The 25,222-nt window shown below is 44.8% G+C and overlaps 1 protein-coding gene and 1 long non-coding RNA gene across 2 annotated transcripts in view; both read left to right on the plus strand.

The window, feature by feature from the left end:
- Positions 1-5,372, plus strand: part of LOC137412087 (uncharacterized) — an 18,188-nt gene extending 12,816 nt beyond the window's left edge. The window contains exons 3-4 of the long non-coding RNA XR_013622891.1: positions 4,810-4,950; positions 5,088-5,372. This is a non-coding gene — a long non-coding RNA (uncharacterized LOC137412087). The remainder of the gene's footprint in view (positions 1-4,809; positions 4,951-5,087) is intronic.
- Positions 5,373-5,419: 47 nt separating this feature from the next.
- LOC144890858 (uncharacterized) overlaps positions 5,420-25,222 on the plus strand; it is a 253,517-nt gene continuing 233,714 nt past the window's right edge. The window contains exon 1 of the mRNA XM_078772765.1: positions 5,420-7,097. Within this exon, the coding sequence (XP_078628891.1) occupies positions 5,420-7,097 (1,678 nt within the window). The remainder of the gene's footprint in view (positions 7,098-25,222) is intronic.

Below are 25,222 nucleotides of genomic sequence, written 5' to 3' on the forward strand. Positions count from 1 at the left end.
GGAACCATGATTGTGATGGGGCCCGCAAGGCTAACTTGCTAAAGGCTAAAGGATAACAAGGCTAAAAAAAATGGCCTTGAAACGATCATTCATTCATTCTTTCATTCATTCATCTCTGCTCTGGTTGTCAAACTGGTCTTCTTGAGCTGGTCTATTAATGTAGCTCCTCTACTTGCCATCACCCACTGTTGATGTCTTGAATAGACTTCACAATAGTCATTGGACTCCTCCTCCATGCTCCAAGGTTCAATTTCTTGAGTTTAGTTTTTGAGATGGGTAGCACCTCCATAGCCTATTGGCTTGGTGCAAATCTCTATTCGATTGTGAGTTGGTCTTTCTGCCCACTAGAGGAGGTGCAGGTTTCATTCTTTGGGGTGAGCTCAGTGCCACCGCACAGATTAGCACCACACTGTGGTGTGTCCAATAATTTGTTTTCTTTTCCTTTATTTCCAACACACATTTCGTTTGTCGCATTTCGTTTGTCGCTTGTCGCAGGCAAGCTCTTACCTTTCCCCACCCTCCTCCGGCCTATCAAAAGCAGTTTCTCACATCAGGGATCCCTGACCTGGCGGGGCAACATTGTTTGCCGATAGATTCTCTGCATAACGTTCCTCTGAGGCTGCATGCAGCACACAATCAACCGCAAGGCCTTGTTTGGGTTCGCAGATGTCCAAGCCTGTAGTATTTGTCAGCGAAGTGTTTTCCTTGCCCTTTTCAGCATTTCCTTCCCAGCCCGGTCCTCATCATTCCTCCGGGGACAGAAACAGTCTTGGAGCGGCGACTTGGAGAGTGATGGGTGGGGCGGCGGGGGGGGGGGGATGTGGGGGCGGGGGGGGGGGAGTTTGTGGACGTTGGGCTTTGTCTCTGCTCCTTGTTTATCCTCTCTCTCCATCTCAAATTACCAGCCACGTTGTCCTGGAATCTCCCATCAACGCTCAGGGATCCACACGGTTCTCCAGAGGCATGGACCTCTTTGGAGTGTGTCGACTCGGGGAGGTAGCGGGTGGAAGCCGTGATTACAAGTGAGATGGTGTGACGAGGAGATTATGTGCCAGCTTCTTTGATGTACGAGACGTGCTTGTATGTGTGCGTCAGGGTGTATCCATGTCCTTCCTCAATAATGTTTTTTTTTTGTTGTTTTTTTTTGTACCATTTGAGCTTTGTCATCAAGCTTTCAACATAACTTTATTACAGTTACGTTGGTGAAAGACAAATTAATAATTTGGTACTAAGGTCAAATGTCAGTCAAAATCGTAAATTTTCATCCAATTGACCTGAAATTTTAAGAATTTGCATATTGGGTCACTGCATTGGTTCGCCAATGAAAAGCTGGAAGCCGATTGTTGTTTTTTATTATAGTTGTTTTTTTTGGAACAAAATGTCAAGGTCGCATAAAGTCATTAATATTCATCCGATTGACTTGAATTTTGAAGAGGATTTTCAGATCAGCGAACTGAATTCAACCACCCACTATTTTTGACATCAAAAGGATTCGCTGCTGCATGCCATTCTACTTTATTTTATTTTATAATTATTATTTTTTGAATACAAAGTCGAGGCTCGGGGAAGTGCTATCAAACAAAACATAATAAAGGGAGCGGGGGAGAGAGAGGGAAGCACACAAGCACAACAACTGAAGAGAACAGGGACATCGGTTGATCTGTGGAAGGGAGAGGGCTGGGGGGGGGGGGGGGGGGGAGGAGGAGGGGGAGTGGGGATAAAACGGTAGAAAAACAAACTGACATGACTTGGACTTTCAAGAAAAAAGTCAGAAATTGAAAAAAGGTGGATTTGGGGTGTATTAACAAGGGTAGATAAGATCAAGGATTTGGATGGGGAGAGACCAGAGATGGTGGTGGACAGATGCTTTAAAGACCTGGAGGGTGGAGAGGGTTTGAAGAGAGTGTGGGAGTTTGTTCCAGAGTTGGGAGAAAAGAGTAATGAAAGAGTGAAGGTGAGGAGAGCGAGTCTTGATTCTGGCAGTTTCACCAGAAGAGGGATGCTGGCAGATCTTGTGCGTCCTGAAGGTATATTTGGGGGACAGAGCACATACAGAGCAGGGGGAGCTAGGACGGAGAGGAGTCAGTCGAAGACAGGAAGACCTCCAACATGGCTGCAGTGAGGGAGTGAAAGGCCCTCAGAATCAGCTTCAATGCGGGAGATACCAATAATTCCAAAAGCTTTGGTTTCTACAGATTGAAGCTGAGCTATGTGTGAGGCAGGAGCACCAGCCCAGAGGGGAGAGCAGTACTCCATCAAGCTGTGGATGAAAGCTTTGGATGTGGTGAGAAGCTCAGTCGTGCCGAGAAAAAAACTTCGCATGACAGAGGATGCCCAGTCGGCGACTGCCTTTGGAGGCCAGCTTGGAAATGTGTTTTTTTTGAATTGAGGTTCATGTAAGAGCGAACACATTCAACATGAAAACATGCACAGACACATAAAACATACAATGAAGGGAGCGGGAGAGAAGAGAGGGAGACAAAGGGAAGCACACAAGCACAACCACAGAAGAGAACATGGACGCTGGTAGATCTCTGGAAGGGAGAGCGCTGGGGCAGGAGGGAGGAAGTGTACACGGTATAAAGCAAATGAACACGACTAGGAATTTTTGGAAATAAGTTAGGGATTGAAAGAGGTGGATTTGGGGTATGTTAACGTTGGTAGAATAGAACAAGGTTTTGAGTGGGGGAATATAAGAGATGGTGGTGAACAGCTGTTTTAAAGACCTGGAGGGAAGAATGGGATTGAAGAGAGTGTGGGAGTTTGCTGACTTTGGCAGTTTCACCAACAGAGGGTTGCTGGCAGATCTTGTGCATCCTGCATGAATATTAGGGGGACAAAGCACAGACAGAGCAGGGGGAGCAAGGCTGGAGAGGAGTCAATAGAAGACAGAAAGACCACCAACCTGCCTGTGGTGAGCGAGCGATAGGCCCTCAGAATCAGCTTCATCGTGGGAGATACCAATGATTCTGAATGCTTTGGTGTCAACCGCGTGAAGCCGAGCTCGGTGTGACACACGAGCACCAGACCAGAGGAGAGAGCAGTATTCCATTGAGCTGCAGATGAAAGCTTTGTATGTGGTGAGGAGCTCAGACGTGCCCGGAAAGGGCTTCGCACAACTAAGGATGCCCAGATGGCGACTGGCTTTGGAGGCCAGCTTTCAAATGTCATCTTTCATTTTCCCAGGAAAGATCATGGCAGACAGTGAGACCCAAAAGGTTGAGTTACAGAACTTCTTTGAGAGGATTGTTCAGAAAGTGGCTGAGATGGTTGTCCAGATGGTCCTTTCGGAGAGACATCGTGAGTGTGAGATTTTTCAGGATTGAAAGACGTGTTCCACTTGTTTGACCAGTGTGATTTTATCCAGGTCTGCAGGGAGTGCAGAGGCTACTGCCTGCCGATCTGAGGGTTGAGATGTGGAGCGGCAGAGAGTGGAGTCATCAGCAACGTGATGGAGAGGATTTTCCAGAGAGTCGGAGAGATCATTAATGAATACCAAAAAAGCACAGGGCCTTGAGGAACTCCAGCCTGGACAGGAAGGGGAGATGAGAATTCCATTCAGGGCCACATGTTGACTGCGACCGAAGAGGAAGTCCGCAAGCCATGCGTGGGAGTTTCCTTGGATAACATAGGAGGAGCGTTTGGTGAGCAGGGTGGGGTGGCAGACCGTATCGAAGGCACGAGATATGTTAAAGGAGATGACTGATTTCCTGTTTAGCATTGAGGACCTCCATCGATTGTTGAGAAAGCAGAAGCAGAATGTCCAGTGAAGAGTGGCCTGGTCTGAATACAAAATGATGATCAGAGATCAAGCCACTGGAGAAGAGGAAAGATTTAATATCAGAAACGATGATGGATTCCATGACCTTGCTGATGATTGGAAATAGGCTGATTGGTCAGTCGTTGCAGGAATATGTTTTTGCACCTTTTTGTGGAAAGCGGTAATGTTGTCTGATTTCCAAGCAGATGGCAGATGACATGGAGCAAAAGAGAGGGTGAAGAGAACAGAGAGAGGGTGTGATCGCTCAGCAGAGCAGGATTTTGGGGCCCGTGGGATAATGCCCTCTGGTTCAGTTGTGGAATCAGAGTCGAGGTTTGAAAGAAACTTCTCCACATTGTCGGGAGGGAAGGACACAGAATCCAGGAGCAGCTGGGTACAACTGGTTGAGGTGGTTATAGAGAGAGGTTGGTTTGGGACACAATATATTTCGACAAACATAGAGTTGAGGCTTTCATCTTTTTCATGTGCAGTGGCAGGTGTGCAGCCGTTTGAGGCAATAGAGGGGATGGAAGGGGAACAAACACCACAAATACATTTGGCCTGAAGCCACCAGGACTTGGATGAGGGAGACAGGATTGAGAGTTCAGTCTTGAGAGTAGAGATATATTATTTCCTGGATCTCCCGAGGATAAACACACACTTGGTCCGAGCTTTGCTAAAGGAAATTTTGAGAATTTGTTAACGCCAGTAAATTCCAGAATTTTTTTGGATGAATTTTACAATCTTTATTTCATTTAAATTGAATTAAATACTTAAACACTGTTGAACACAAATTGCCTTCTTGTTACTTCCACTAACCTCCAGTTTAGCAGTACCTGGACTTGTTGAAAAGGATGGTGAATAATGGTGATGTAGAAGACTGCTTCAATGGTGCTTAACATCCGGAATTTTTCTTTTTATCAATGTTTAACTTCATTATTATATTTAAATTCCATTCAGGGATTCGATGATGTAACATGTTCTATGAACTCTCAAGATGGTTCTCAATCTCATTTCCCCTCAAAAGACTGACGTTGATTTGTACACAGGTGATGTCTATCCTGTAAATGTGGAAGGCAAACAACACAACAAGGATTCATCTGTCACAGAAGATTCAAAATGTGCTTCTGCAAAGGAAGGTTCAGATGATATTCACATGACAAACGGAAGTGCTTCCTGTTTTGCAACTGGTGAGTGGAAACGTAATAAATTAACATCCAATCTTTTGTGTTGAGAAAATATATAATTTTCGGAAATGTGTTAAATGTTTTGCATTTTGATTTTGTCAAAAAAAAAAATCTCTTATGAGTGTTCTTTGTTTCTGTAGAACAATTCAAAACGAATATGGGACAAAGAAGGTCCAGTCTCTGCTTGACGGTGAAGAAGAATCCATTTTTGAAGAAACAATCACGGGATCAAGACTTGCTTTCCATAAAATACAAGGGCATGTCTGGGCCTCGCAGCACCAATATTAATATGAAATTAAACAAAAACAAAAAGGTTCAAGAAAGGCGAATACGTTATCAGTGTAATGTGTGCAGAATGGATTTTGCTTCGAGTGAAATCAAAATACACATGAGGATCCACACTGGAAAACACCCCCACAAGTGCTCTGTCTGTGATAAAAGTTTCTTGACAAAAAGCAATTCGAAATTACATATGAAGATCCATACAGGAGAGTGTCCACACAAATGGTCGATATGTGATAAAGGTTTCTCTCGAAAAGCTGCTTTGAAATTACATATGAGGATCCAGACAGGAGACCGTCCTTACAAATGCTCGTCATGTGAGAAAGATTTCTCTCATAAAGGCAATTTTAAATTGCACATGAGGGTCCACACAGGAGAGCGACCATACAAATGCTCGATATGTGATAAAGGTTTCTCTCAAAACAGTACATTGAAATTACATATGAGCATCCACACAGGAGAGCGTCCTTACAAATGCTCGATATGCGATAAAGGTTTCTCTCAAAACAGTACATTGAAATTACATATGAGCATCCACACAGGAGAGCGACCATACAAATGCTCGATATGTGATAAAGGTTTCTCTCAAAACAGTACATTGAAATTACATATGAGCATCCACACAGGAGACCGTCCTTACAAATGCTCGATATGCGATAAAGGTTTCTCTCAAAACAGTACATTGAAATTACATATGAGCATCCACACAGGAGAGCGACCATACAAATGCTCGATATGTGATAAAGGTTTCTCTCAAAACAGTACATTGAAATTACATATGAGCATCCACACAGGAGAGCGACCATACAAATGCTCGATATGTGATAAAGGTTTCTCTCAAAACAGTACATTGAAATTACATTTGAGGAGCCATACAGGAGAGCATCCTCACAAATGTTTGATTTGTGATAAAAGTGTCTCTCATAGCAGCGATTTGAAATCACATATGAGGATCCATACAGGAGAGCGTCCTTACAAATGCTCGATATGTGATAAAGGTTTCTCTCAAAACAGTACATTGAAATTACATATGAGCATCCACACAGGAGAGCGTCCTTACAAATGCTCGATATGCGATAAAGGTTTCTCTCAAAACAGTAAATTGAAATTACATATGAGGATCCACACAGGAGAGCGTCCTCACAAATGCTCGATATGTGACAAAGGTTTCTCTCAAAACAGCGATTTGAAATCACATTTGAGGATCCACACAGGAGAGCGACCATACAAATGCTCGATATGTGATAAAGGTTTCTCTCAAAACAGGACATTGAAATTACATTTGAGGAGCCATACAAGAGAGCATCCTCACAAATGTTTGATTTGTGATAAAAGTGTCTCTCATAGCAGCGATTTGAAATCACATATGAGGATCCATACAGGAGAGCGTCCTTACAGCTGCTCGATATGTGATAAAGGTTTCTCTCAAAACAGTACATTGAAATTACATATGAGCATCCACACAGGAGAGCGTCCTTACAAATGCTCGATATGTGATAAAGGTTTCTCTCATAACAGTAAATTGAAATTACATATGAGGATCCACACAGGAGAGCGTCCTCACAAATGCTCGATATGTGACAAAGGTTTCTCGCAAAACAGCGATTTGAAATCACATTTGAGGATCCATACAGGAGAGCGACCTTACATATGCTCGATATGTGATAAAGGTTTCTCTCGTAGCGGCAGTTTGAAATCACATATGAGGATCCATACAGGGGAGCGTCCTTACAAATGCTCGATATGTGATAAAGGTTTCTCGCAAAACAGCGATTTGAAATCACATTTGAGGATCCATACAGGAGAGCGACCTTACAGCTGCTCGATATGTGATAAAGGTTTCTCTCAAAAAGTCCATTTGAAAACACATATGAAAATCCATACAAGAGAGCTGAAATCTGAAATACCTCAATATGAATAATGAGGTTAAGAGGATTTTGAAATTGAAGAAACCTGAAATTGTACCAGTGATAGTCAGAGCAACAGGGAATCCAGATGATCAAGAAAACCCAAACTGAGTCCTTAAAAAGCATTCTGGAGAATATATTGACAAAGAAGCTGCAGGTCAAGGCTGTCAGTTGTTCACTGAGGATTCTAAAAGGAGCGTTTGGAACAAAACAATGAGAATTAAGTTTCTGATCCGAAAAAGAAGGTGGAGATTTTGAGTTCTGGGAGAACTTCCTCCCACCTCCTAGTACTCGCCTATGGAAATAACAACCGAAGAGAGCATCCTTACAAATGTTCTATTTGTGACAAGGATTTCATTTCTAAACGGATCTTGAACTTCCACAGTGCAACCCATGCTGGAGTAAGCGATCCGCAGCAGTTGGCAAGTTATTCAGTGAACCAGTTAGGAGAAAGCTATTGTGAAAGCATACAGGTTTGGGCATGTATCTTGTAAACACAACTTCTCAGAGTACCATCTTTAACCCTTGACAACCAGCCGGCACCCCGGGAGCCACCTTGATGAAAGCCACCTTGATGAAAGCCGTAAGGTTGGCTGTCACCAGAATGTCCACAACAATGACTGCAAACTGGTGTCAGAAGGCAAGAAAAATCTCAAAATGCTAAGCCCATCCGCATCCGCAAACTAAGTTTAAAGAAAATGACAGCTTTAAAAAAAAATTTAAAATTTAGTAATCTCGTTCTCCATATCTATTTATTATAATAGAGCAAACGTATATGGTTCGCTATGTATGTATGTGTGTATGCGTGTGTGTTTATATGCGACGAAAACGTCTTCTTATTCTTCAAATAAAATTACCACCCTTTTAATTAACCCTCTTAATTGTGTTAAAACTGCTGAAACCCCTCAGACCTTTGATGACCCTTTAATTCCCCCAAGACCCTTCAGCCCCTAAAGACCCCAAAGACCCAAAATACCCTTCAAGGCCCTGAGGCTCAAAAAGACCCTGTATACCCAAAGACCCTGAATACCCGAAGCCCCAAAAGACCCCGAAGCCCCAAAAGACCCTGAAGATGCAAAAATACCCAGAAGACCCAAAAAGACCTAAAGACTATGAAGAACCAAAATAACCTTAAGACCCAAAAGCCCCTGAAGCTCCTGAAGACCCAAAAGACACCGAAGACCCTTAAGACCCAAAAGCCTCTGAAGACACCAAAGACCCAAAGTACCCTTAAAGGCCCAGAGGATCCAAAACACCCTGAAGACCCAAATAGCCCTGAAGACTCAAAACACCATGAAACCCAAAATACACCGAAATGGTCAAAGATGCCTACCCCTCTGAAACGGCATGTGGTGAGGAGCGCGGAGCTCGCCGAGTCACGCTAGTTCTCATAATAGAGAATTGTCGAAAAATTGATGCCAAAAACTCAAATGGTAACAGAACTTAATCTCTCAATCTGATCTTTGATCTAATCGTGCTTTCAGGGCCTTCCTCAGGTTGTCATTTTGCAATTATTGTCTCTGTCCTTGCCATGTATCCAGCCAAGTTCCATTTGAGTTTTTTTATTGTGATGAGTGTTTAGGAATTTTGTTTTCTTTCTGATTTTGTTGTTTTTCTTGTCCCTTTTTGGTTATGCTCAGATGGCATCTTTCCATGGAAGTTTGAACATTAATTTTTACTCGATCTTTGCTGTGGTCCATGTTTCATTGCCATGTGTGATATGGGGAGAACACCCTTATTGTAAAATTGTTTTACAGAAGAAGACTCCTGCCTATGTTTTTCATGAAACTTGAATTTGTGAAGGGTTTCTCAATAAAGAGAGGTCCTCAAAGCACAAATGCACTGTCTGTGTTATTGTGAATATGTATTGGCACATTATGATCATTTATCAGTCAGTGCAGAGTTTGGAGTTGTCCATATCTCCGTAAGTGATCCTGACAAACCTTCACCAAACCAGTTGAAAACGTTGCATAACATTTACTATCTTGACATGACTGCACTTCATGCCATCACTGATTGCTGCCAAGCAGCTCGGTTACACAGGTCCAAATGTGGAAGGCCACACAGCTGGATGCTACCACATGTTTCTCACATGCTACCACATGTTGCTACCACATTGCTACCTACTTACCCTCCCATCTACTTTCTGAATAATCCTCTCCAAGAAGTTCTGTCACTCAAGCTTTTGGGTCTCACTATCTGCCATGATCTTTCCTGGGAAAACCACATTTCCAAGCTGGCCTCCAAAGCCAGTCGCCGACTGGGCATACTCCGTCGTGCGAAGTCCTTCCTTGGCACACCTGAGCTCCTCACCACATACAAGGCTTTCATCCGCAGCTCAATGGAGTACTGCTCTCCCCTCTTGGCTGGTGCTCCTGCCTCACACCTAGCTCGTCTTCATGCTGTTGAAACCAAAGCGTTCAGAATCATTGGAATCTCCCGCGATGACGCTATCTCCGAGGGCCTTTCACTTACTCACCGCAGGCAGGTTGGTGGTCTTTCCGTCTTCTACCGACTCCTCTCCGGCCTTGCTCCCCCAGCTCTCTCTGGACTCTGTCCCCCAAATATTCCTACAGGTCGCACAAGATCTGCCTGCAACCCTCTTTTGGTTAAACTGCCAAAATCAAGACTCTCTGCTCACCTTCACTCCTTCATTCCTCTTTTCTCCCGCCTCTGGAACAAACTCCCTCACTCTCTTCAATCCCACTCCTCCCTCCAGGTCTTTAAAACGGCTGTTCACCACCATCTCTTATCTTCCCCAATCCAAAACCTTGATCTTTTCTACCCCTGCTAATTTCACCCCAAATCCACTTTTTTGAGGTGACTTTTGACTTCTTTCCTGGAAGTCCTTGGTGTCTTTGCGTTTTATACCTATCCTGCCTCCCCCCAGGCCCTCTCCCTCCCACACATCTCCTGATGTCCCTGCTCTCAAATGTTGTGTTTGTATGCTTCCTCCCCTTCTCTCCCCATCTTGTCGACCGCTCCCCTTTTTATATACTTTGTTTGCTGGTTTGTTTGATTTGTTTGTTTGATAAATGTTAGCTCTTTCACGAGCCTTGACTCTGTATATTTAAAAAAAAAAAAAAAAAAAACATCAATGGGAATGCATTGTTAATGGAGGAAATCCTTTGAACACAGACGTCCAAAGAAGAGAGGAGGGGAACAAACCCCTCCCCCATCCCCTCCCCAAAAGCTTGAGATTCAAGTCGATGTGGCCACTGACCAGACCAAGCAGTAAGAATTATTCCAAAAAAAAAATTCCCAAAACAGATCCTTGCAACTACAGACCAATCAGTCTGCTCCCAATCATCAGCAAGGTCATGGAATCCATCATCACTTCTGACATTAAATCCTTCCTCTTCTCCAATGGTTTGATCTCTGATCATCAATATGGATTCAGACCAGGCCACTGTTCTCTGGACATGCTGCATCTGCTGTCTCAATGGATGGAGATCCTCAATGCCAAACAGGAAATAAGAGCCGTCTCCCTTGACATATCTCTTGTCTTCGATACGGTCTGGTACTCCGCCCTGCTCAGCAAACTCTCCTCTGATGGTATCCATGGAAATCTCCACGCATGGCTCACGGATTTTCTTCTGTCATATTAAACGTGGGGATTGTCGAAGATTAACCACTTCAAAATAGGTTCAAAAGTACAATCTATTCGTAACACAGTGACAGCATCCAATAATAATAAAATAATATCGTGCGCATGAGACGAAATAACAGTTCGCCGAGCAAAGCATGAAGCAATTTATTCTGCCTCCTGCTTGTGGAACCCGATTTAAATACTCTCTACTTCAAAGGCTGATGTGATGAAGAGACATAGCTACATGGCCTTGTCGGGGCTGTGATCTTGATGATGAGGAGTGAAACACAGAAGGGACATTCAAGTCTCGACAGCAAGAAGATTAATGTACTAGAGAAAACATTTGAGATGCTAAAGCACATTTTACTTGAGATCTGTAACATACTGTGATGTCATATCCTTTTTCCGGGCTCCGCCACCGGTTGGGCGCCCTGAGGGCTTTTTCCTGTATGTCACATCCAGGAATAAACCGCTGTTTGGACGCTTGCTTTGTGTCTCTGAATCACATCACCCTGCCATGTGACCAGATCCTCAGCTCTTATTGGTATACGTTTGATGGAACATACATACAGACGGACAAACACTGTTCCAGATGGCTTTGCCCTATGGACTATGCTGTAAAAAGTTTCACTGTCTCCCCTTCTGGCCAGCACTGTTCTTGGTCAGTTTGTCACAGTGTGGGTCTTTTGTTTGCAAGTGGATGAGCACGAGCATCAGGCATATTTGTTGTTCTCCCATGAAGAAATTGCGTATGGCGACAGCCAGTACACATGGAAACTGGTCCCTCCTCTCGATTCTGCACATTCTCGTTCGCTGTACAGTCACGTGAAAAAGTAAGCACACCCCATGTAAAGTTTTGACTTTTTCAACATATTTCAACATACAGCTATTTGATCTTCATTTCAACAATACTGATAGATAAAGGTGATATAATATAACAAATATCATGAAACATTTACATTTCGTAGTCCATTGTATAATTTAAATAAACATAAATGCAAATTTCGCATGTGGAAAAAGTAACACCCAAACATTTATCACTACTTCAAATACCTAAAATTTGAATCAGGTGCACCAGCTCAGGTGCAAATTATGAGAACATCGTTAGAGAGGATCTTGGAGGAACCTGTCTTATTTAAACCTCAGACATTTATTTTGGTTTGCTCTTTGTTGTTGAAGTGTGCGGCGTCACCATGCCTAGATCAAAAGAGCTCTGAGGCCTTCAGAAAGAAGGTTACAGATGCCTACGAATCTGGGAAGGCATTTAAAAAGATCTCCAAACAATTTGAAATCAATCATTCGACTGTCCGGAAGATCATCTACAAGTGGAGAAGATTCCAAACAACTGCCAACTTGTCCAGGCCAGGCCGCCCTCGCAAGTTCAGCCCGAGAGCAGACCGCAAGATGCTGAAAGAAGTCTCAAAGAACCCCAGCATGTCATCACGGGACCTACAGGTAGCTCTTGCCACTGTTGATGTCAAAGTGCAAGAGTCTACCATTAGAAAGAGGCTGCACAAGTTTGATCTACATGGGAGGTGTGCCAGGAGGAAACCTTTGCTGTCCAGAAAGAACATCAGGGCAAAACTAAAGTTTGCCAATGAACACCTCGGGAAAGACCAGCACTTCTGCAACAATGTGCTCTGGACAGATGAGTCAAAGGTAGAGCTATTTGGCCACAGTACCAGAAGACATGTTTGGGGAAAACCAAAGACAGCATTTGACCACAAGAACCTGATACCAACTGTAAAGCATGGTGGTGGAAATATTATGGTTTGGGGCAGCTTTGCTGCATCAGGACCTGGGCAGCTCACCATCATATAATCCACTATGAATTCTTCATTGTACCAGAGGGTGCTTGAGTATAATGTGAGGCAATCTGTCGGAAAGTTGAAGCTCAACCGAAGGTGGACCCTGCAACATGACAATGACCCTGAACATACCAGTAAATCCACCAAGGAATGGTTGAAAAGAAAGAAATGGAAGATTCTGGAATGGCCAAGTCAAAGCCCGGATCTAAATCCCATCGAGATGTTGTGGGGGGATTTGAAACGAGCTGTGCATGCAAGAAACCCCTCAAACATCGCACAGCTGAAAGAATTCTGCATGGGGGAGTGGGCAAAAATTTCTCCCAGTCGGTCAGAGACTGGTAGACAGTTATAAGAAACGCCTACTTGAGGTTGTTTCTGCCAAAGGGTGGCAATACCACCTATGAGAGCCAAGGGTGTACTTACTTTTTCCACATGCGAAATTTGCATTTATGTTTATTTAAATTATACAATGGACTACAAAATGTAAATGTTTCATGATATTTGTTGTATTATATCACCTTTATCTATCAATATTGTTGAAATTAAGATCAAATAGCTGTATGTTGAAATATGTTGAAAAAGTCAAAACTTTACATGGGGTGCACTTACTTTTCACGTGACTGTATATATTCTTGGGAAAAATGGCAGGGGCAAAGAAAAGGCCTCTCTCTCCATATTGTATGTGCTACGTGGCAAAGTTGAGAAAAGAAAGAACATTCCATAGTTTGTCGAAAACGCCAAACAATAGAAAATAAGTTACATTCAAAAAATCTCGTGTGCATGCTAGGCTTTCCTTTTTCTTAGGAGGAACCAACACTGCTCTAGAAAAGTTCATATAAATTGGCGCCCACATGTACAGGTTAAAACCCATCAGTACGTAAAGTTTTCTGTGTACCTTGAAAACGAAAACGCATCAGATAATGTGTATGTGTGTGATAAATTTGTTAAAAAAATTTATAAATTTAGTATGTTAGTATGTACTATGTACCAACCAATTTCAGACATGTTGGGTGTGATGTATTCTATGGGACAAGTGTTGGACGAGCGCGATGTGTGCACACATAGGCAACAATTGGATTAGATGAAAGAATTGTAGTGTGCAGAGCGGCCTGTTTTACCAATCCCTTTTGGACCATAATTGCACATTATATAAACTTGCAAGTGTTGACATTGCAGACATATTGGACAAACGTGATATGTTGATGATGAACACTGATAATAAGTAGAGATGATGGATGAATTGTATATGGACACCTACTCTGCAATAGAACAGAAAATGTATATTATGTTTGGCATTTCAATTTTTTTTTTTTTTTTTTACTGAAAAAGACCATGATGAGGTCCCTTTGAAACCAGGAGACTGCAACTGCATTGAAAATACATTTACTTTTTCATATAGCTGTATGAATCAAATTGGCACCCCTTTACATGAACTTTTTTAGTGCAGTGCTTGGTTCCTCTGAAGAAAAAAGGGAGTCCAGCATGCACACAAGATTTATTGAATCTCCCTTCTTTTCTATTGTTTGACATTTCCGACAAGCTATGGAATGTGGCTTCATTTGTGTAGTTTACCACATGGCACATACCATATAAAGGGGTCTTTTCTGTGCTCCTGCCATTTTTCCCAAGAATTGTTGTGTAGATCATGCTCAATAAATTTAAAACTGATCGGACAAAGCGTTGTACTTGTGAAATTATGACGTCATAATTAAGGCACCAATGATATCATCATTAACACTTATTCTCCATGTTGAGTTATTTACAATGAGCCATGTTTAAATTTTTCCCATTGAGCGGTTTTGGAGATATAGAGGTGCAACGTTTTTTGTTTTTTTCCAAGATGGCGACTTGTACTACGTGACCTTTGACGTCATACTTATTAAAAAATGATATTGAAGGAGGCAATCTTATGATGAAAATTTCCTGTTCTTCGGACCAACAGTGGCAGAGAAACAAAATTAATACTGAGCGGATCAAGCATTATACTTGTTGAATTATGACGTCACAATGAAGGCACTGATGACATTGTGGCGGGCACAAGGGGCAATAATTCCATGCACCAGTGGGTGGCGCGAGCGCCCAGGCGGGGACCGAAGGGACATGCCCCGCCCTTCGACCGATCGGCCACGCCCGGGGACTAGGCGTGGCTTCGGCACATATATGCGGGCTCTAGGCTCGAGCCCGCCCAGTGCTGCAGTTCGAGCTTTCGAAATAAAGACTTTTGTTTTAACAAACGCGTTGTGGCCTACCTCTTTGGCAAGCAGGTTGTGTGTGCGCAGCACCACACTTCACTGGTGACCCCGATTGGTTCAGCCGTTGCTGACCACCGAACGCGCCATGGCCACCAACGCCGTCGCAGCAAAACTCCCAGAGTTTTGGGAAGCACAGGCCGACGTGTGGTTCGTGCAGGCCGAAGCTCAATTTTAGCTTCGAGGCATAACGGCGGACGAGACCCGTTACTACCACGTGGTCGCCGCCCTCGGGCTCGGCACTGCCACCCAATTCATGTCCATCCTGCGGCGCCCGCCGGCCGACCACAAGTACGAGGCGCTCAAACGTCTCCTCATCGCCACGTTCGGCCTCACGAAGATCGAACAGGCCGACCGCCTCCTGGACCTTCCTGAACTCGGCAACACACGACCATCCGTGCGGATGGATTTTATGCTGTCGCTGCTGGGTGACCAAGCCCCGGATTTCTTATTCCGGGCGCTTTTCCTGCGCCAGCTACCTCTACAGGTTCGCCTTGCGCTGGCCGGTTTCAAGATAAAGGAGCCCCGCGCCCTGGCCATAGAGGCCGACAAGTTTTTCGCAGCCTGCGACACGCGGTCGAGTTACGGTGCTGCCGTAGTGGATCCCGGGGCAGAGGCTACAGCGTCCCTCGTGGCCGCTTCCGGGCCCCGCCCACCACCACCGCTGCCGAGAACACCGCGGCTGCTGCGGCCGCCGCCGCCCCCGCCGCCGCAAACCTGGTGTATTACCACGCCAGGTTCGGCCACAAGGCTAAGACGTGTCGCCCGCCATGCTCTTTTGAAAAGTCGGGGAAATGACCGGGCCGGCGCTCATTAGCGGCCCTGAGCGTCGGCCATTCCGGCAGCCTCCTGTTCATTACGGAGACCTTGTCCAGGCGCCGTTTCCTCTGCGATACAGGAGCGCAGGTAAGCGTCCTCCCCGCCTCCACGTCCGACAAGCGAACCGCGGGCCGGGGCCCCGCGTTGCTTGCCGCCAACGGTACACCCATCCGCACATTCCGGAAGCGCTTCCTCTCCCTGCGGTTCAGAGGGCAGCGCTTTCAATGGTCGTTCGTGACCGCCAGCATGCCAATGGCATTGCTTGGTGCGGACTTCCTATGTGCGAATGGGTTGTTGGTCGACGTGTAGCGCAGACGGCTCGTCCAGGCCGAAACCTTTAGCTCGCTCGCTTGTTCACTGAGCGGCTCGTTGAGCGGCTCACTGAGCGGCATTCGCATTCGCATTCGCAGGCGCAAAGCTGGCTCTGGCCGACGCCACCATGCTGGCACACCCGGCGCCCGATGCACCGATCGCCCTCACCACCGACGCGTCGGACTACGCGGTGGGCATGGTGCACAAGCAATGGGTGCGTGGTGCTTGGCAACCGCTGGCGTTTTTTAGCCGGCAGCTTCGCCCGCACGAACGCCGCTTTTGCACCTTCGACCGCGAGTTGCTCGGGCTCCACCTGGCGGTCCGACACTTCTGCCACCTGCTGGAGGGCCGCCCGTTCATGGCCTTCGTTGACCACAAGCCCCTTGTGTTCGCGATGGCCAAGGTCGCCGAGCCATGGTCGGCATGGCAGCAACGCCACGTCTCTGGCATGTCCGAGTACACGACGGACATCCGTCACGTGGCGGGTAAGGACAACCCGGTGGCGGATTGCCTTTCCCGGTCCGTCGTGCACGCGGTCCACCTCGGGGTCGACTATGCCCGGATGGCGGAGGCCCAGACCGCCGACCCCGGCGTCCAGGCCTTGCGGACCGCCGTCACGGGCCTCCGCGTCACCGAGGTGCCGTTCGACGCCGCGGGCACGGCCCTCCTATGTGACGTCTCCCTCGGCCGGCCTCGCCCCATCGTGCCCGCTGGCTGGCAGCGCCCAGTGTTCGACGCCATCCACGGCCTGTCCCACCCTGGCACGAAGGCATCCCAGAAACTCGTCGGGGCGAAGTTCGTCTGGCATGGCCTCAGGAAGGACGTCCGCAACTTGGCCAGGACGTGCCTCGCATGCCAGCGCGCAAAGGTCCACCGCCACACCCAGGCACCGTTGGCCCCGTTTACGGTGCCCGAGCGTCGGTTCGACCACGTGCACGTCGACTTGGTGGGACCTCTGCCCCCCTCGTGGGGGTTCACCCACCTCCTCACCATGGTCGACAGCACCACACGGTGGCCGGAGGCCATCCCATTGGCGGCGACGTCTGCGGCTGACGTGGCGCAAGCCTTTATCGCCACTTGGGTTGCCCGGTTCGGTGCCCCCTCGGACATCTCGTCCAACCGCGGCCCCCAGTTCACCTCGGAGCTCTGGGCCGCGGTGGCGCAAGGGCTCGGGGTGAAACTACACCGCACCACGGCCTACCAGCCCCAGGCCAATGGCCTGTGCGAGCGCTTTCATCGCTCCAAGAAGGCCACGCTCCAGGCCAGCCTCCGCGACGGCGGCTGGGTCGACAAACTCCCCCGGGTCCTGCTGGGCCTCAGGACGGCGCCCAAGGACGACCTGCGCGCGTCCTCGCTGGAGCTGGTCTTCGGGCAACCACTGCGGGTACCGGGTGAATTTATCCCCAACTCCACGGCTCCTTGGTCCACGGCGCAACAGCGCCCCGCCCTTCAGGAGACCGCCCGGAGGTTCGCCCTGGTGCCAACGGCACACCATGGTTGCCCGCCTTCCCACATCGCCCCGGAGCTTCGCATGGCAAAGTACGTGTTCATCCGGCACGACGCCCACCGGGCACCGCTACGGCGCCCGTACGACGGGCCCTTCCGCGTGCTGGAGACCGGGGGCAAATTTTTCACCATCGACATCGGCGGTGCCCCGGATCGCATTTCCGTGGACCGCCTCAAGCCGGCCCACCTCGATCCGGACCACCCCCCACCAGCAGCTCTGCCTCCGCGTCGAGGCCGCCCCCCGGCGGTCGGACCCCCGGCACCCGCCGGCCCGCTACCCCCCAGCCCTGCACCCATCGCCAGGGGGCGTTTCGGCCGGGTCATCCGGTTTCCCCGCAAACTCACCCTTCAGGTGCGCGGGAATTCTGGGGGGCGCGTGTGGCGGGCACAAGGGGCAATAATTCCGTGCACCAGTGGGTGGCGCAAACGCCCAGGCGGGGACCGAAGGGACATGCCCCGCCCTTCGACCGATCGGCCACGCCCGGGGACTAGGCACATATATGCGGGCTCTAAGCTCGAGCCTGCCCAGTGCTGCAGTTCGAGCTTTCGAAATAAAGACTTGTTTTCACAAACGCGTTGTGGCCTACCTCTTTGGCAAGCAAGTTGTGTGTGCACAGCACCACACTTCAACATGATCATTAACATATAGTATTGCCCATTGGGAGTACTTGACAATGAGCCATGTTTAAATATTTTCCATTGAGCGGTGTGAGAGATATAGAGGGTCAAGTTTAGTGTTGTACATTATATATATATATTTTTTGTAAAACATTCGAATGCAAGGAGGGAATAACTCTCCGGATATGACATAACAGATTACCGCTCCTCGGACAGGAAGTGCTTGACCGGGTGCCAGTTGGACGGTGACTGTGAGGCAATTCAAAGAAAAGGTGGATTAATTCGATGTTTTGCGAACTGTTTATGGTAAGAGTTTCGTTTTTACCTTGTTGTAAATACCAAACGAGTAGAGATACTGTTGAAGGAAAAACTCAAGAATACATTCAATTTCAAGTTCGACCCTCACAAGATTGAACCATTTATTACAAGCTGAACCATGTGCACATAAACAGGAGATGCAAATCACAATGGAAATTCTGATCTGTTCTGACTGCGTCTCTCAGCGCAGACTTTATGCAGGATCATGACTTCGCAGTTGGGAGGGAAAAGAAACACAGGTAAGCCCATCTCCCCTAGGTCACGTGAGCAAAACCATTCATTCCCATAGGTGGGGGGGACACGTCGTCTCCCTAAAATTGTAATTTAGAAACAGTTTATTGTGTCTTACTGTGATGTAGATAACCTGGATAGAGTTGACAATGTTTGTTCCAGACCACACACAGTTGATTTGACCACCTGGAACAGGTACAATGAAACGCAGCTTGTTTAGCCAAAGACAAACAATCATTGCCAATGCTTTGTATTGTCTCAATGGAGATTATAATTACCAGGTACAATGAAAATATTAAACCGGTTTTAAAACTTCCTTACAGGGTCAGACAACCTGGCCCCAGCTGTATCATATTGTTTATCTCAAAAACTCCTCTTTACATCAATAACATTCACAAACTTATTTATTTTAACTCAATATAAACATTTATCTCGATATATGAGTATTTTTTTAAGGCACAAACGTAACGAGATTTCCCTGTGTCGTTATTTGACATCGTACAGATGAATCAATCCATTTAATATCTTTACAAATGAACCGAATGGTTTAAACATGACATTGTTTGATATTATTTCCATGGATGGATGATCGTTATTCAGTGATTTATTACCCTCGCTTGAGGAGAGGGTAATCCGTTTGAGTCTGTTTGTCTGCCTGTCTGTCTGTCTGTTTGTCTGTTTATTTGTCTGCACAGAATAAATATGATCTTCTCTGCAACCGTTGGTCATATTGACAATAAATTTTCACCACAGGTGCAACTCCACCTGTATAATTTTTAATTATAATTACAACGTCATAGGTCACGTGGTATAGGCGCCATCTCTGGGAAAACTGCACCTCCACATCTCCGAAAGCGCTTCATAGAAAAACATGAGACCAGGCTCATTGTAAATAACTCTCCATGGGGAATAAAATATGTTTATGATGTCATAGATTCCTCCATTATGACGTCATAATTCGTCAAGTACAAAATTTCATTCGGTCAAGATGAAATTTCTTGAGCGTCATCGATGGATAAATTGGTGGAGAAAAAAATATATAATGATGACGTCATCGGTCACGTGGTTCGACCGTCATATATGTTTTAACACAAAAGCTTTAAAAACACGTCATGGCGAAGGTCTGCAATCTCTGATTGCTCTTTCTAGTTTGTCGTTGTTCTCGCATCGTGTTGAAATGTAATTTAGTCATGGGGACGTGTCGGCCAAAGTGTACCAACACTATGTTGCAGGTGTCCTGCCGAGCATCACTTGGGATGTGAAATGGTTATCAATTTACAAGATAACTACAGCAGTTTCAAACACGTAGATGTTAAACCAGATCACCTGTTATCATGCTGCAATCACCGTAATTGTGTTTAAGATGCCATGTTCATGCCGAATGTATCAGTAATATAAACTACATGATAGATTATTAAGACTGCAAACCACTTGCTGTAAGCTGCCACTGAGGTTTGTCCCTTTCGTACATTGTTATTCCCGATATACATTGTAGTATTTATGGAATGAAGTAACATTACACATCAAATTGTGGGAATACCTGACACTCCGTTTTTTATGCACTTGTTTTACCTCGAGAATCGAAATCAAATGTTTGTAGTTAAACCAATATGAGTGATAAAGCATCACTGTGGATGTGTCAGTGAGGAGTAGTTTTGGCTTCGTGTGCATAACAGGTAAGAAACGCTGTTTGTCGTGTGGTTTATACAACAACAACAACAACAACAACAACAGGCATTTTAAGGCCATTTTCCCTGCAAGAGCAGGGGTTAGCCTTGCGGTCCCCATGACAATCTTCTCCATTTTGCCCTATTTTCTGCATCTCCCCTTGTTAACCCCCTTTCCCGCATTTCTTCTTCGACCATCTTTGGCCAAGTCTTTCTCGGTCTTCCCCGTCCTCTACTTCCTTCTACATTCATTTCCATCACTCTTCTCAACCAGTCATTTTCATCCTTCCTCAACACATGACCAACCCATCTCAACCTGCTCCTCTTCACGGCATCCATCACAGGCTCTATTCCCATCATCTTTTGCAATTCATCATTTGTCTTCCTCTCTCTCAACGATACTCCGCACATCCACCAAACCATTCGCATTTCCACCCTTTCCAGCCTTCGTTGCTGCTCTACGTTCATTACCCATGTCTCGCTCCCATAAATCATAACACTTCTCACACATGCAGCATACACCTTCCCTTCAGCTTCAACGACACTCCCCTCCTCGTCAGCACAACACTCAGTTCCCGAAACTTATTCCATGCACATCTCACTCGAGCAACCGTTGCCGAGTCTGATCCACCTTCTCCATTCAGCATGTCTCCGAGGTAACAAAATGTTTTCACACCTTCCAGCTTCACACCGTCTCCAAGATCCAACTCAACATTTCCTCCATCTGCAGCTCCCTCTGTGCACACCTTACACTTGAATGTAGCTGCCACATTGGTTAAACTGGTTTATACAGGTTGATATCCATTATCCACACTACATAACAGATAAGGTGTGTGTGCGTGTGTGTGTGTGTGTTGTAAATTCTACATCTGTATCAAAATGAGGAAGTGCCCCAAAACCGAAACGAATTCACCTCAAACCGGGAATGACCCGACCACAAACCGGAAGTGAGTTAATGAATTATTTTCTCAAATTTTCATATTTTACAATTTTCATATTTTACGATTTTCCGAAAAATAACAAAAATTTATTTTCAAAATTTCTGATGTCATTTTTCCAAATTTTCATGATTTTCTCAATTTTCCAAAATTTCTAAAATAATTACAACAACCAATTTTTTAACCAAATGGTTAAAAAAATATTTTGCGAACATTTAATTATTGTCAGCTTGTGAACGTTTACAAACATTTGTGACGGTGAATGAGAGCTCCCATGGTGTGGACAAACAAGGAACCTCATCGCAATCCGAGATCCACGTGGTCGGTAGACCCGCCAGTAGTGTATATATGTTGCTTCTGGGACACTCTCATTTTCCCATTGACTTACATGTTAATTTTTCCCCTCCCTCATTGCCCCTAAACACCTCTATTTCTCTCACCCTGTTCTTTACGAACCTTCTAACCTTTTGACATGTTATCCTTATTCATTAGACCACTTAAACAATGGTCCTTCTGTGTGAACCTGTGATCCTTCTGACCTTATGGACCTTTTAACCTTTTACTCTTAATATCATCTGGTGAATCATCTTTGGCCCACTCAAACAACGACCCTACAAATATTTGTTTATGCGTGGGAAATAATTTAATTCTCCTACAACTCTCCTCACCGTCTAATACATTAACAAAAAATATGTTTGAGTTTGGTTCTTTATCAAGATATTTTAACTGAGCTAAAATAAAATGATAAACCTCCCTCAATGTTATTGTCTGAGCGCCTCCAGTGCCGCCCACTTTTTGGTAAACCCCGCCCACTTTTTGGTAAGCTCCGCCCACATTTTTACTCGGTCCCGCCCACTTTTTGCTAGGCTCCGCCCACTTTTGCTAAGCCCCGCCCACTTCTGATAAGCCCCACCCATTTTGTTAAGTCCCACCCACTTTATAAACTCTTCAGCATTGTATCATTTCCAGGTAATACATTACATCATTTTCAGGGAATTTCCATCACATCATTTCCAGTTAAGACACGCCCAGGTTTGCCCAGGGAATTTCCACAGGAAATGACACACACCCAGCCCTTCTTATAAAAGGCACCGACCACACAGGCTTTTTCAAACACGCTTTCTGCTTCACTTGAGAATGGACTACTATGCCGAAATGGAATGGGATAACTTTGCTATTCCTTGGAGTCCTACTACCTGTGTAGAACTCAACCTTCAGATTGATGAACTGGACTCGAACCTCTTATCAATGGAGGTAAGTTTGTTTATTTATTTATTTATTTATTTATTTAATTTTTTTTTTTTTTTTTTTTAAATTTTTTTTTTTTGTTAGATGAGACTCGTGTAAGAGTTAACAAAGTTTATTTTAATATTCATAGAGCTTGATTTATACAAATAAAAATATTGTATTAAATTAATACATTGTTATTTTCTTTCACAGGAAATTGTATCTGAGATACGAAATGAAAATTCTGCTTTTAACACAACTTGGGATGAAGTTATTTTTTTGTTTGAAGACTTTTTGAACAACCAAGACCCCCAGAACGAGTTCTACCTTGATGATCCAGCCAAAGAGTTATACCTTGTAGATCCACAAAATCCTGAAAAAGAGTTTTACCATGATGATACTTGTTGTGAGTTATCAAAACAAAACCCACTGAACAAGTTCTACCTTGATGAGTCAGAATACAAGTCATACATTGGAGACCCACACATTTCTGAAAATTGGGAAACGGGAATTCTCCCTGATGGTCCGCAGTTATACTATGTGAGACACATCATAGAAACCCTAAAAAATTGGGCAAGGAGAGTTCTCCCTGATGGTCCGCAGTTATACTATGTGAGACACATCATAGAAACCCTAAAAAATTGGGAAACGGGAATTCTCCCTGATGGTCCGCAGTTATACTATGTGAGACACATCATAGAAACCCTAAAAAATTGGGCAAGGAGAGTTCTCCCTGATGGTCCGCAGTTATACTATGTGAGACACATCATAGAAACCCTAAAAAATTGGGAAACGGGAATTCTCCCTGATGGTCCGCAGTTATACTATGTGAGACACATCATAGAAACCCTAAAAAATTGGGCAAGGAGAGTTCTCCCTGATGGTCCGCAGTTATACTATGTGAGACACATCATAGAAACCCTAAAAAATTGGGAAAGGGAAGTTTTCCCTGATGGTCCGCAGTTATACTATGTGAGACTTATCACGGAAACCCCCAATATTTCTGAAAATTGTGGTTCTACCTTGGAGACTTGGAAAGATGGTTATATTTTTGGAGACTCGGAATGGGGGTTTTGTTTTGATGACTCGGAATGTGATACCTATCTTGGAGGCTCAACAGGAATGTGGTTATACCTTGGGAACTTGGAAAGTTGGTTTTATTTTGGAGACTCTACCTGTGGGGTTCCTCTTGGAGACTCTTTGGATTCTAAAGCAATGAACAATGTTCTTTATTTAATGACGCTTGATTTAAGCAATATCAAGAAAGTTCGAGGAAGAAAATGCTGGAAAATTCTTTCTTCCCATTTCTACTTCTTCAAACTTGAAAGCCTTGAAAGACAGAATTGGAAGAAGAGGAAAAAAAAAAAAAAGAAATACGTATTTAAAAAAAGAAGAAAAGAAAGATTATGTTAGGGTTTGGGTGGGATTTTGAATGTGAGGGTTAGGGATGGGGTTGGGTTAGGGATGGGGTTGGGTTAGGGTTGGGATTTTGAATGTGAGGGTTAGGGTTGGGGTTGGGTTAGGGATGGGATTGGGTTAGGGTTGGGATTTTGAATGTGAGGGTTAGGGATGGGTTGGGTTAGGGATGGGGTTGGGTTAGGGTTGGGTTAGGGATGGGGTTGGGTTAGGGATGGGATTGGGTATGGGAGTTGGGTTGGGTTAGGGATGGGGTTGGGTTAGGGATGGGGTTGGGTTAGGAATGGGTTGGGTTAGGGATGGGGTTGGGTTAGGGATGGGTTTGGGTTAGGGATGGGTTAGGGATGGGGTTGGGTTAGGGATGGGGTTGGGTTAGGGTTTGTATATTATTATGACTCACTCACACATACACACACACAAAAGTTAAGCCCCAACTGGAAAGTTGAGGGATTCTGTGTTTGGGGTTCACAGATTTAAAAACGTATCCCCATTATACACACACAAAAGTTAAGCCCCAACTGAAACGTTGAGGGATTCTGTGTTTGGGGTTCACAGATTTAAAAACGTATCCCCATTATACACACACAAAAGTTAAGCCCCAACTGAAACGTTGTGGGATTCTGTGTTTGGGGTTCACAGATTTAAAAATGTATCCCCATTATACACACACAAAAGTTAAGCCCCAACTAAAAAGTTGTGGGATTCTGTGTTTGGGGTTCACAGATTTAAAAACGTATCCCCATTATACACACACAAAAGTTAAGACCCAACTAAAAAGTTGTGGGATTCTGTGTTTGGGGTTCACAGATTTAAAAACGTATCCCCATTACATTTTATTTATTTATTTATTATTTTCAAGGGTATTAACTGCTTACTTGTGTTTTTTGTAATTCGTGTGAGTAAAATGAACCCAAGATTTCTTCTCCATTTAAATCATATAATTTGTAGGTCCAAGGGACTGTATCCATTACATCAATGATATTAAATAATTCACGAGTCCATTTTTGTGTATAACCTTTCTCAAAATGACTTTTCCATTTGTATATTCTTACAATATCACCAACTTTAAACTTGGGCTTTCTCAAATTAATCTCCTTTTCATATTCTAATTTTGTAAATGTTTCTGATGGTTTTGATTTTGTTGATGAATGAACTGTATTATTGTAATTATCTACAATATCCTGAATTAAATACACCCATTTTTGAGAACCGAGTTGTGTGAATTTTTTAAATAATTTCTCTTTTAAAGTACGATTAAAACGCTCAATAACAACTGCCTTTCCTTCATTAAAGGTGCTGTATAATTTAATACCCTTCCCCTTAAGAAATTTCATGAATATTTTGTTATAGAACTCTGTTCCCTCATCAGTCCATAACTTCTTTGGTTT

Source organism: Myxine glutinosa, chromosome 1 (assembly GCF_964187855.1).
Source record: "Myxine glutinosa chromosome 1, kmMyxGlut1.1, whole genome shotgun sequence".
In the NCBI taxonomy this organism is placed as follows: Eukaryota; Metazoa; Chordata; class Myxini; order Myxiniformes; family Myxinidae; genus Myxine; species Myxine glutinosa.